Raw genomic sequence first — 13,520 nt, forward strand, 5'->3', positions numbered from 1 at the left:
TAAGTTCAGATGTTTTGATGATTAATACAGAGTTACTGTCTGTGGCTTTCAGATGTTACATTCCATGTAGCTCTAGTGTGGCTCTGCAATGATATGTGTAAGGAAGTAAAGGAGAGAATCAAATTGCCAAAGATGGCTGTGAGATTAGTTGTCTATAATGTTTAGGAACAGCGATGTGAGTTGGTGATCTGTGTTAATGACTGTTCTAAATCTGACGGTCATTTTTATATAGAAATTACAAAACTGAGATCTGCATGTGATGGTGCATTATATTTATGGTTGGAATTAAGGATGCACATTGATTGGTCAGAGTGAGGGTGGAGAGAGGTAGCTGAGGTTCAGAAGGGCAACTGATGACTGGAGCATATGGGGTTGAATGTCCTAACTGCTTGTTTCTTTGTTTTTTTGCAGTTTGAGTTGATCGGATGCACAGTCTGGTAACCTTAATTTAAAGTTAATTAAGTGTTGTGTGTGGAACTTTCTAGGTGTATTTTTAACATGTGTCAACACTGAGTTATTCACATGGGTAACTATCGGCTGACATATATTATGTCCCTCTGCAGAGACCTAGTATCTCTCATACTCATCTTCTCCCAACCAACTTTCACCCCCTCCCCAGCCACCCACAGAGCTGCACTCCTCTTCCAATGTCCCTTTAGCACCCCCATCCCTCCCCATGCCCCGGCTGCCCCTATACACTTCCCCCTTCATCCTGATCCACAGCATAGTCCCTCCAACATCCCTGCTCCTTACCATGTTCCTCTACTTCCCTGTGTAGCCAGACAGCCAGCCCCCCCCTCAGACCAGCATTGCTGGAAACACAGGAGGAAGCCAAAACAGGGCACTTAACATATATTCCAGCACAGCCTTTGAAGCTGTGAAAGCACAGGTGTGCTGCTACAATGTGCCGCTGGGAACAGATACAAGGATTAAGCTCACAGCAGGCAGAGGCCCTGTGACAGACATGGCTCTTAGCCCCTACTAAATAGCGTGATGCACACACACCAACACCCTAGGTGGGAAAATATTTACCCTGATAAAAGAAATGTCCAGTAGTCGACACTTATTGTTTCTCTCCCTTGCAAGTGTAAACTACTCTTGCGAAAGCTGGTGTCACCCAGACAGACCAGCCTCAATTTGGCATAAGAAAGGAGAAAGAGAATAAAGGAGTACAGAGGTATAAGTAGGGGACCTACAGCACCATGATTTTTGAGTGCTTTTCACTATCTATCTGCTGGTCAGATAAGTGACAGCCTCCCAAGGCTTCTGCAGCTAAGAGGGTCCCTACGCCTTGTCCCTTATTCGTCTTTCCGCGGAATTGAGTGACCGATCCTGGCTTGGCACCGCTGGAATTGAGAGATGCAAGGAGGGTAAGAAGCACCCACACCTGATCTCCTATCTTTAGTGTACACATATTTTGAAATAGAGCTCTATACTTTGTTTTCTTTCTTTGGGATTGTGGCTTCAGTTTTGTAACTTGTTTGTGTGTGTAACATCTCTACATTTAAATAAGTAGGCACTAGCAATTTTGTAACCACATGATTAGAATCTAGCTTAATAAATTTTGGTAACCATTTATGCATAAGCCTGACTTGTTTTCTCTGGTTTACTGTAAAGCAGCCAACACAATTAAAGAACCTCAGCCGTTTTGGCTCTAAAGCCTGGCCATTAGGTGAGAGTACTAAGAGCCTAGCGTTGAGTTGTGCCGCCTCCACGGGGCAAACTCTTGGGGCACCTGTCAGTCAATCCTGGCTGCCCGCTGCGAAGGAGCTCTGAGCTCTAGCAGTTAAAGTCACGGGTGTGGAGAGGCTCTTAGTGCTGCCATTGGGGCACCTGTCAGTCAGTATTGACTGCCCGCTGCGAAGGAGCTCTGAGCTCTACCAGTTAAAGTCACGGGTGTTTAGGACCTTGGGGCATCCGTCAGCCTAGCCCGGGCTGCCCGCCGCGAAGGGACAGTGCGTCCTAGCGGTTAAAGTCACGGATGGTATAAACGGGCATAGCTGGCACCTCACCAAACATCCTTGGCCGTCGGCTAACACCCTGGGACATTCAGGTTTCAAGCAGCAATCACTGACTTTCAGTGCTTACTGCTTTTATTGGCTGCGGCTATTCTGTGCTCCTAAAAGACACTTTGTTGACTAGGAAACAGCAGTGACTGGCAGGGGCAGTGGACGAGAAGTAGCCAAGTAACAGGATGAGTTACTTTGACTATGGTTTTTTATTTAAATTAATATACAAAATAAGTAAAGGCAGTAGCTTTAAAAATGTAGGGGTAAATAAACAAAGGTGGTGATTATTAAAAATAACCTCATGAAAACACTGGAGAAAGCAGCAGTTTAAATACTATTAGAAAAACTGTCAAGTGCAGTGAATACAGTACTTTAAGAATGTGGAAAAGGTAATGGCTACAAAAATAGGTTTTAAGAACAAGAATAAAGATGTATTTAATTTTAAGAAGGGGAAAAATAAAAACACAAATCAGCAAAGTAGGAAAAGGGGATCATACAGAAAAATGAATCTAACTCATCCGGCCAGATCTTCAGCTGCTATCTTGGTCATTCGTGCTGCTTTGAGGGCCAAGGCAGCCCAAAATCTGCTCTTAAAGAGCAGTTAGAAATTGCCCTGGTATAAAACTGGCAAAGCTAACTCTGCACCATGCACTCCCACCTTACTCTGTGCGGGCAGCACCTGGGCAAGGGAAAGGTGGGGCCAGAGTACATGGTGGAGTGGTCACCTGGGACAGGGGCTTTTTCATCCCCAGAATCAAGGGAGTGGGAAGATGGCTTTAGAGTCTTTTCCTCTCCTCAGCTGGGGATTATTTAGCCAATCAAATTGAGCACTAGCTAGACCACCAGATCTTATCCCTGTTGCAATTTTCCTTCCTCCAACTGTTTCTTAAACCCAACTGTCACATCCGGTCTTAAAATCAGGACCTGTCTGTGTTGAGAGTATTCGTACTGGTGCAGCTGCACTGATGCAAGCCCTCAGCGTAGATGCACTTTACCAGTGTAAAATAGCTTGCGCTGGGGGGTTTGCATTAGTGCCGTGCACCAATACAAATGCTCCCAGTTTCAAATCATGGGAAGTCACACTAGTGCAAGCCTCATTTTACATCAGGGAAGTGCATTCCCCCTGGAGTTTGCTTCAATATATAAAAAGAAAAGGAGGACTTGTGGCACCTTAGAGACTAACCAATTTATTTGAGCATAAGCTTTCGTGAGCTACAGCTCACTTCATCGGATGCATCCTATGTATCATCATGGATGCACCCGATGAAGTAAGCTGTAGCTCACGAAAGCTTATGCTCAAATAAATTGGTTAGTCTCTAAGGTGCCACAAGTCCTCCTTTTCTTTTTGCGAATACAGACTAACACGGCTGCTACTCTGAAACCTTCCATATATAGTACCAGTGCTGTTACACCAGTACATCCATCCCCAGTTTAGAACAGGCCCTTATATTGTAAACTAATCCAGACAAGGCCTGTGTTTTCCTGTGTGTTTGTACAGCTCCTAACACAACTGGACCCTAAATCCTGACTGGAGTCTCTATTTATTTTATTGTAATACAAACAAACAAAAATAATATTAATAGTGTTTTTCAGTCTTCTAGCTCTCCCTTAAAGTTATATAAGAATTACTAACAAACGATTATCTTAGTGGTCAAATTTGGTATTCCTTTGAATTCACACTAACCGATGAATTGACCAAAACTTCTGGATTTGCAAAAAAAAGTAACATTGAACTCTACAAATGCACTGAAGAATAAAAACAAGACTTACCTATAACAGTTACATAAATGTTTCGTGAAATATTATATTCTTTTCCCATATAATTATATGTCATTTTGCATACGTAATTTCCTGAATCATTTACATTCGCACTAATTATTATGAGATCATCATTCCAATTTAGAAATCTTTCATTGTCAATCAGATTACATTCCTAAACACAACAGAAAGTGCTCTGTTAAATCACAGACAGAGAATAAGAATACAGTACTCCAAAAATATCCAATTCAAATATTCCTTCCCATGGAATGGGGCAAGGTAATTTCACCAGTTAGGTTCAATATGAATTTTATGTTGAAACTAGGGTTTTCGATTAATCACAGTTAACTCATGCAATTAACTCAAAAAAATTAATCGAGATTAAAAAAATTAATCACAATTGCAGTTTTAATTGCACTGTTAAACAATAGACTACCAATTAAAATTTATTAAATATTTTGGATGTTTCTCTACATTTTCATATATATTGTATTCTGTGTTGTAATTGAAATCAAAGTGTATATTATTTTTATTACAAATATTTGCATCGTAAAAATTATCAACAAAAGAAATAGTATTTTTCAGTTCACCTCAAACAAGTACATAGTGTAATCTCTTTGTCATGAAAGTTGAACTTACAAATGTAGATTTTTTTGTTACACAACTGCACTCAAAAACTAAACAAATGTAAAACTTCAAAGTCTACAAGTCCACTCAGTCCTACTTCTTGTTCAGCCAATTGCTAAGACAAACAAGATTGTTTACACTTACAGGAGATAATGCTGCCCTCTTCTTATTTACAATGTTACCAGAAATTGAGAACAGATATTTATTTGCATGGCACTTTTGTAGCCAGCATTGCAAGATATTTACGTGCCAGATACTCTAAACATTTGTATGTCCCTTCATGTTTCAGCCACCATTCCAGAGGACTGCTTCTATGCTGATGATGCTCATTAAAAATAATAATGTGGTTAATTAAATTTGTGACTGAACTCCTTGTGGGGAGAACTGTATGTCTCCTGCTCTGTTTTACATGCATTCTGCACATATTTCACGTTATAGCAGTCTCGGATGATGACCCAGAACATGTTGTTCATTTTAAGAACACTTTCACTGCAGATTTGACAAAATGCAAAGAAGGTACCAATGTGATACTTCTAAAGATAGCTACAGCACTCAACCCAAGGTTTAAGAATCAGAAGTGCTTTCAGAAGTTTTAAAAGAGCAACACTCCGATGCGGAAACTACAAAACCCAAACCACCAAAAAGGAAAAATAAACCTTCTGCTGGAGGCATCTGACTCAGACAATGAAAATGAACATACATCGGTCCACACTGCTTTGGATTGTTATCAAGCAGAACCAGTCATCAGCATGGACGCATGTCCCCTGGAATGGTGGTTGAAGTATGAAGGGACTATGACTCTTTAGCACATCTGGCACGTAAATACCTTGCAATGCCAGCTACAAAACTGCCATGCAAATAAATGTCTGTTCTCACTTTCTGGTAACATTGTAAATAAGAAAAGGGCAGCATTATCTCCTGTAAGTGTAAACAAACTTGTTTGTCTTAGCGATTGGCTGAATAAGAAGTAGAACTGAGTGGACTTGTAGGCTTTGAAGTTTTACATTTGTTTTGTTTTTGAGTGCAGTTGTGTAACAAAAAAAATCTACATTTGTAAGTTCAACTTTCAAGATAAAGAGATTGCACTACAGTACTTGTATTAGGTGAATTGAAAAATACTATTTCTTTTGGTTTTTACAGTGCAAACATTTGTAATAAAAAATATAAAGTGAGCACTGTACACTTTGTATTCTGTGTAATTAAAATCAATATATTTGAAAATGTAGAAAACATCCAAAAATATTTAAATAAATGTTATTCTTTGATTAACAATGTGATTAAATCACAATTAACTTTTTTAATCACTTGACAGCCCCAGTTAAAACTAAAACATCACCGAGGGTTTTTTTTCCCTATTTTCCTCCTAATACACCATAGGCAGAATTTTAGTCATTTGTGCATAGCAGGTACTCATTTAGGGTCTGATTCTGCAGTGAGCTCCGCACAGCCACAGGGGTCTACCAAGACAGGACTCAGTGCTGCGATGGGCTCAGCATCCTCAACTCACACTGAAGTCTGGCTACACATCAGGCCAGCCTCTTCAAGAACACAATCACCCTACTATGTAACTACGTATATATGTTGTTAAGGTCCCCTTTTTTGTTCGATATGAGGGAAGGGGAAGATGAAATCACCTTCAAAACAATAGGCCCCTTGCGTGTCATGTGGGCAGCTAAAATAGACATGCTTATCTACACTTTATTATAGTAATTTCACCGTGACACACAAGTCTCCTCACATGTACATCCCATGTCACAGAAAAAAAAGTCATATGATCTATTCTTTCTCCCCACCCTCCATTACCAATTCTAAACATCAGTTAAAACACAAAACAGTGGCTGAAAATGAAATAGGGGACAGACCCCACATGGTCTTATACCTTATACCAGTGAATGGGTAAAGTATTTTTCTCATCTCTGAAATAGTCTAGATGAGGACACACAATCTTTTCATTTGATGATGCTGGTATCTCTTGAGCATAGAAAAAATCCCCATTAAAACACAAACCAGCAGTATTTTTGAAAACGATTACATTGAAATATATTTTGTTGCAGCTTGTTAAATTCCTGTAATGAAAATAAAGCAGGTGAATTACAGTTCTAATATTTTTCATACTTATATCCTTTTCATACCTACTACCCTTTCTCTTTAGCCAGTTCTAATGAAGCTTTAACATCAGGCTGGAAAGTTGGGAACATAGTTCCCCCCAGAAGCAAATCCATTGCTGTCTAGCACATCGACTGTCAGAGGATCCTGTAACAAGAATTTCCTACCCCACTCCCCCTGCCAGCTCTACTTTCCCTAGCATCAATTCCTTCATTCATTCCATAATCCACAAAGCCCATACGATTACAAAAAAAAAGAGAAGAGAAGACAACATGGTCAGGTATGACATTCCACAAACTATGAACAAATTAAGAGACAGATCCTGAGGAGCAACTAAACTGCACAGAATGCTGATCAGCATGTACACACATGTGGTGTAAAGCTCGCCGTTGCACTCCTCCAAATCTGGTGCTCTGCCAATCCCCCTTCCAAGCTTTGGTCTACACTAGGGGTATGTCTACACTATGGAATAAGGTCGAATTTATAGAAGTTGGTTTTTTAGAAATCGGTTTTATATATTCGAGTGTGTGTGTCCCCACAGAAAATGCTCTAAGTGCATTAACTCGGCGGAGTGCTTCCACAGTACCGAGGCTAGAGTCGACTTCCGGAGCATTGCACTGTGGATAGCTATCCCACAGTTCCCGCAGTCTCCGCTGCCCATTGGAATTCTGGGTTGAGATCCCAATGCCTGATGGGGCTAAAACATTCTCGCGGGTGGTTCTGGGTACATATTGTCAGGCCCCCGTTCCCTCCCTCCCTCCGTGAAAGCAAGGGCAGACAATCGTTTTGCGCCTTTTTTCCTGAATTACCTGTGCAGACGCCATACCACGGCAAGCATGGAGCCCGCTCAGGTAACCGTCACCCTATGTCTCCTGGGTGCTGGCAGACGCAGTACGGCTTTGCTACACAGTAGCAGCAACCCATTGCTGGCAGACGCGGTATGGCATTGCTACACAGTAGCAGCAACCCCTTGCCTTGTGGCAGCAGACGGTACAGTACTACTGGTAGCCATCATCGTCATGTCCGAAGTGCTCCTGGCCACGTCGGCTGGGAGCGCCTGGACAGACATGGGCGCAGGGACTAAATTTGGAGTGACTTGACCAGGCCATTCTCTTTAGTCCTGCAGTTAGTCGTATTGAACCATCTTATGGTGAGCAGGCAGGCGATACGGATTGCTAGCAGTCATACTGTACCATCTTCTGCCGGGCAGGCAAGAGATGAGGATGGCTAGCAGTCGTACTGTACCATCTTCTGCCGAGCGGCCATGAGATGTGGATGGCATGCAGTCCTTCTGCACCGTCTGCTGCCAGCCAAAGATGTAAAAGATAGATGGAGTGGATCAAAACAAGAAATAGACCAGATTTGTTCTGTATTCATTTGCTTCCCCCTCTCCCCCGTCTAGGGGACTCATTCTTCTAGGCACACTGCAGTCACTCACAGAGAAGGTGCAGCGAGGTAAATCTAGCCATATATCAATCAGAGGCCAGGCTAACCTCCTTGTTCCAATAAGAACAATAACTTAGGTGCACCATTATTGGAACCCTCCGTGAAGTCCTGCCTGAAATACTCCTTGATGTAAAGACACCCCCTTTGTTGATTTTAGCTCCCTGAAGCCAACCCTGTAAGCCGTGTCCTCAGTCGCCCCTCCCTGCGTCAGAGCAACAGCAAACAATCGTGCATCTGAGAGTGCTGTCCAGAGGAGTCACAATGGAGCACTCTGATGGGGCTAAAACATTGTTGCGGGTGGTTCTGGGTACATATCGTCAGGCCCCCGTTCCCTCCCTCCCTCCGTGAAAGCAAGGGCAGACAATCGTTTCGTGCCTTTTTTCCTGAGTTACCTGTGCAGACGCCATACCACGGCAAGCAAGGAGCCCGCTCAGGTAACCGTCACCCTATGTCTCCTGGGTGCTGGCAGACGCAGTACGGCTTTGCTACACAGTAGCAGCAACCCATTGCCTTCTGGCAGCAGACGGTGCAGTATGACTGGTAGCCGTCCTCATCGTGTCCGAAGTGCTCCTGGCCACGTCAGCTGGGAGCGCCTGGACAGACATGGGCGCAGGGACTAAATTTGGAGTGACTTGACCAGGCCATTCTCTTTAGTCCTGCAGTCAGTCCTATTGAACAGTCTTATGGTGAGCAGGCAGGCGATACGGATTGCTAGCAGTTGTACTGTACCATTTTCTGCCAGGCAGGCAAGAGATGAGGATGGCTAGCAGTCGTACTGTACCATCTTCTGCCGAGCAGCCATGAGATGTGGATGGCATGCAATCCTTCTGCACCGTCTGCTGCCAGCCAAAGATGTAAAAGATAGATGGAGTGGATCAAAACAAGAAATAGACCAGATTTGTTTTGTACACATTTGCCTCCTCCCCTGTCTAGGGGACCCATTCCTCTAGGTCACACTGCAGTCACTCACAGAGAAGGTGCAGCGAGGTAAATCTAGCCATGTATCAATCAGAGGCCAGGCTAACCTCCTTGTTCCAATAAGAACAATAACTTATGTGCACCATTTCTTATTGGAACCCTCCGTGAAGTCCTGCCTGAAATACTCCTTGATGTAAAGACACCCCCTTTCTTGGTTTTAGCTCCCTGAAGCCAACCCTGTAAGCCGTGTCCTCAGTTGCCCCTCCCTGCGTCAGAGCAACGGCAGACAATCATTCCGCGCCTTTTTTCTGTGCGGACGCCATACCAAGGCAAGAATGGAGGCCGCTCAGCTCACTTTGGCAATTAGGAGCACATTAAACACCACACGCATTATCCAGCAGTATATGCAGCACCAGAACCTGGCAAAGTGATACCGGGCGAGAGGCGACGTCAGCGCGGTCACGTGAGTGATCAGGACATGGACACAGATTTCTCTGAAAGCATGGGCCCTGACAATGCATGCATCATGGTGCTAATGCGGCAGGTTCATGCTGTGGAACGCCGATTCTGGGCTCGGGAAACAAGCACAGACTGGTGGGACCGCATAGTGTTGCAGGTCTGGGACGATTCCCAGTGGCTGCGAAACTTTCGCATGCGTAAGGGCACTTTCATGGAACTTTGTGACTTGCTTTCCCTGCCATGAGGCGCATGAATACCAAGATGAGAGCAGCCCTCACAGTTGAGAAGCGAGTGGCGATAGCCCTGTGGAAGCTGCAACGCCAGACAGCTACCGGTCAGTTGGGAATCAATTTGGAGTGGGCAAATCTGCTGTTGGGGCTGCTGTGATGCAAGTAGCCCACGCAATCAAAGATCTGCTGATATCAAGGGTATTGACACTGGGAAATGTGCAGGTCATAGTGGATGGCTTTGCTGCAATGGGATTCCCGAACTGTGGTGGGGCCATTGACGGAACCCATATCCCTATCTTGGCACCGGAGCACCAAGCCGCCGAGTACATAAACCGCAAGGGGTACTTTTCAATAGTGCTGCAAGCTCTGGTGGATCACAAGGGACGTTTCACCAACATCAACGTGGGATGGCCGGGAAAGGTACATGACGCTCGCATCTTCAGGAACTCTGGTCTGTTTCAAAAGCTGCAGGAAGGGACTTTATTCCCAGACCAGAAAATAACCCTTGGGGATGTTGAAATGCCTATATGTATCCTTGGGGACCCAGCCTACCCCTTAATGCCATGGCTCATGAAGCCGTACACAGGCAGCCTAGACCGTAGTCAGGAGCTGTTCAACTACAGGCTGAGCAAGTGCAGAATGGTGGTAGAATGTGCATTTGGACGTTTAAAGGCGCGCTGGCGCAGTTTACTGACTCGCTTAGACCTCAGCAAAACCAATATTCCCACTGTTATTACTGCTTGCTGTGTGCTCCACAATATCTGTGAGAGTAAGGGGGAGACGTTTATGGCGGGGTGGGAGGTTGAGGCAAATCGCCTGGCTGCTGGTTACGGACAGCCAGACACCAGGGTGGTTAGAAGAGCACAGGTGGGCGTGGTACGCATCAGAGAAGCTTTGAAAACCAGTTTCATGACTGGCCAGGCTACGGTGTGAAAGTTCTGTTTGTTTCTCCTTGATGAAACCCCCCACCCCTTGGTTCACTCTACTTCCCTGTAACATAACCACCCGCCCCCCCTCCCTTCAATCACCGCTTGCAGAGGCAATAAAGTCATTGTTGCTTCACATTCATGCATTCTTTATTCATTCATCTCACAAATAGGGGGATGACTACCAAGGTAGCCCAGTAGGGGTGGTGGAGGAGAGAAGGAAAATGCCACACAGCACTTTACAAGTTTACAACTTTAACATTTATTGAATGACAGCCTTCTTTTTTTTGGGCAATCCTCTGTGGTGGAATGGCTGGTTGGCTGGAGGCCCCCCCACCGCATTCTTGGGCGTCTGGGTGTCGAGGCTATGGAACTTGGGGAGGAGGGCGGTTGGTTACACAGGGGCTGCAGTGGCAGTCTGTGCTCCAGCTGCCTCTGCTGCAGCTCAACCATACACTGGAGCATACTGGTTTGGTCCTCCAGCAACCTCAGCATTGAATCCTGCCTCCTCTCATCACGCTGCTGTCACATTTGAGCTTCAGCCCTCTCTTCAGCCCACCACTTACTCTCTTCAGCCTGCCACCTCTCCTCCCGGTCATTTTGTGCTTTCCTGCACTCTGACATTATTTGCCTCCACGCATTCGTCTGTGCTCTGTCAGTGTGGGAGGACAGCATGAGATCGGAGAACATGTCATCGCGAGTGCGTTTTTTTTTCCTTCTAAGCTTCACTAGCCTCTGGGAAGGAGAAGATCCTGTGATCATTGAAACACATGAAGCTGGTGGAGAAAAAAAAGGTACAGTGGTATTTAAAAAGACACATTTTATAAAACAGTGGCTACACTCTTTCAGGGTAAACCTTGCTGTTAACATTACATACATAGCACATATGCTTTCGTTACAAGGTCGCATTTTGCCTCCCCCCACCGTGTGGCTACCCCCTCAGCCTTCCCCCCTCCCTGTGGCTAACAGCGGGGAACATTTCTGTTTAGCCAAAGGCAAACAGCCGAGCAGGAACGGGCTCCTCTGAGTGTCCCCTGAAGAAAAGCACTCTATTTCAACCAGGTGACCATGAATTATATCTCACTCTCCTGAGGATAACACAGAGAGATAAAGAACGGATGTTGTTTGAATGCCAGCAAACATACACTGCAATGCTTTGTTCTACAGTGATTCCCGAGTACATGTTACTGGCCTGGAGTGGTAAAGTGTCCTACCATGAAGGACGCAATAAGGCTGCCCTCCCCAGAAACCTTTTGCAAAGGCTTTGGGAGTACATCTAGGAGAACCGCGAATGCCAGGGCAAAGTAATCCTTTCACATGCTTGCTTTTAAACCATGTATAGTATTTAAAAAGGTACACTCACCAGAGGTCCCTTCTCCGCCTGCTGGGTCCAGGAGGCAGCCTTGGGTAGGTTCGGGTGGTACTGGCTCCACGTCCAGGGTGAGAAACAGTTCCTGGCTGTCGGGAAAAACGGTTTCTCCGCTTGCTTGCTGTGAGCTATCTACAACCTCATCATCATCATCATCTTCTTCATCCCCAAAACCTGCTTCCGTATTGCCTCCATCTCCATTGAAGGAGTCAAACAACACGGCTGGGGTAGTGGTGGCTGAACCCCCTAAAATGGGATGCAGCTCATCATAGAAGCGGCATGTTTGGGGCTCTGACCCGGAGCGGCTGTTCGCCTCTCTGGTTTTCTGGTAGGCTTGCCTCAGCTCCTTCAGTTTCACGCGGCACTGCTTCGGGTCCCTGTTATGGCCTCTGTCCTTCATGCTTTGGGAGATTTTGACAAAGGTTTTGGCATTTCGAAAACTGGAACGGAGTTCTGATAGCACGGATTCCTCTCCCCAAACAGCGATCAGATCCCGTACCTCCCGTTCGGTCCATGCTGGAGCTCTTTTGCGATTCTGGGACTCCATCATGGTCACCTGTGCTGATGAGCTCTGCATGGTCACCTGCAGGTTGCCATGCTGGCCAAACAGGAAATGAGATTCAAAAGTTCGCGGTTCTTTTCCTGTCTACCTGGCTAGTGCATCTGAGTTGAGAGTGCTGTCCAGAGCGGTCTCAATGGAGCACTCTGGGATAGCTCCCGGAGGCCAATACCGTCGAATTGTGTCCACAGTACCCCAAATTCGAGCCAGCAAGGCCAATTTAAGGGCTAATCCATTTGTCAGGGGTGGAGTAAGGAAATCGATTTTAAGAGCCCTTTAAGTCGAAATAAAGGGCTTCATCGTGTGGACAGGTGCAGGTTTACATCGATTTAATGCTGCTAAATTCGACCTAAAGTCCTAGTCTAGACCAGGGCTAGGAGTTGAGGTTGAGTTTAGCAGCGTTAAATTGATTTAACCATGCACCCGTCCACACGACGAAGCCCTTTTTTTCGACTTAAAGGGCTCTTAAAATCGATTTCCTTACTCCACCCCCGACAAATGGATTAGCGCTTAAATCGGCCTTGCTGGCTCGAATTTGGGGTACTGTGGACACAATTCGACGGTATTGGCCTCCGGGAGCTATCCCATAGTGCTCCATTGTGACCGCTCTGGACAGCACTCTCAACTCAGATGCACTGGCCAGGTAGACAGGAAAAGGCCCGCGAACTTTTGAATTTCAATTTCCTGTTTGGCCAGCGTGGCAACCTGCAGGTGACCATGCAGAGCTCATCAGCACAGGTGACCATGATGGAGTCCCAGAATCGCAAAAGAGCTCCAGCATGGACTGAACAGGAGGTACGGGATCTGATCGCTGTATGGGGAGAGGAATCTGTGCTATCAGAACTACGTTCCAGTTTTCGAAATGCCTAAACATTTGTCAAAATCTCCCAAAGCATGAAGGACAGAGGCCATAACAGGGACCCGAAGCAGTGCTGCGTGAAACTTAAGGAGCTGAGGCAAGCCTACCAGAAAACCAGAGAGGCGAACGGCTGCTCTGGATCAGAGCCCAAAACATGCCACTTCTATGAGCGGCTGCATCCCATTTTAGGGGGTTCAGCCACCACTACCCCAGCCGTGTTGTTTGACTCCTTCAATGGAGATGGAGGCAATAGG

At 45.5% G+C, this 13,520-nt stretch overlaps 1 protein-coding gene across 1 annotated transcript in view; it reads right to left on the bottom strand.

Annotated features, from left to right (window-relative positions):
• Nucleotides 1-13,520, bottom strand: part of LOC140914239 (interleukin-1 receptor-like 2) — a 54,662-nt gene that overhangs the window by 19,029 nt on the left and 22,113 nt on the right. The window contains exons 6-7 of the mRNA XM_078853800.1: nt 6,274-6,460; nt 3,780-3,942 (exon numbers count right to left, since the gene is read on the bottom strand). Coding sequence (XP_078709926.1) covers nt 3,780-3,942; nt 6,274-6,460 — 350 coding nt within the window. The remainder of the gene's footprint in view (nt 1-3,779; nt 3,943-6,273; nt 6,461-13,520) is intronic.

The sequence above is a fragment of the Lepidochelys kempii genome, chromosome 1 (assembly GCF_965140285.1).
Source record: "Lepidochelys kempii isolate rLepKem1 chromosome 1, rLepKem1.hap1, whole genome shotgun sequence".
NCBI lineage: Eukaryota > Metazoa > Chordata > Testudines > Cheloniidae > Lepidochelys > Lepidochelys kempii.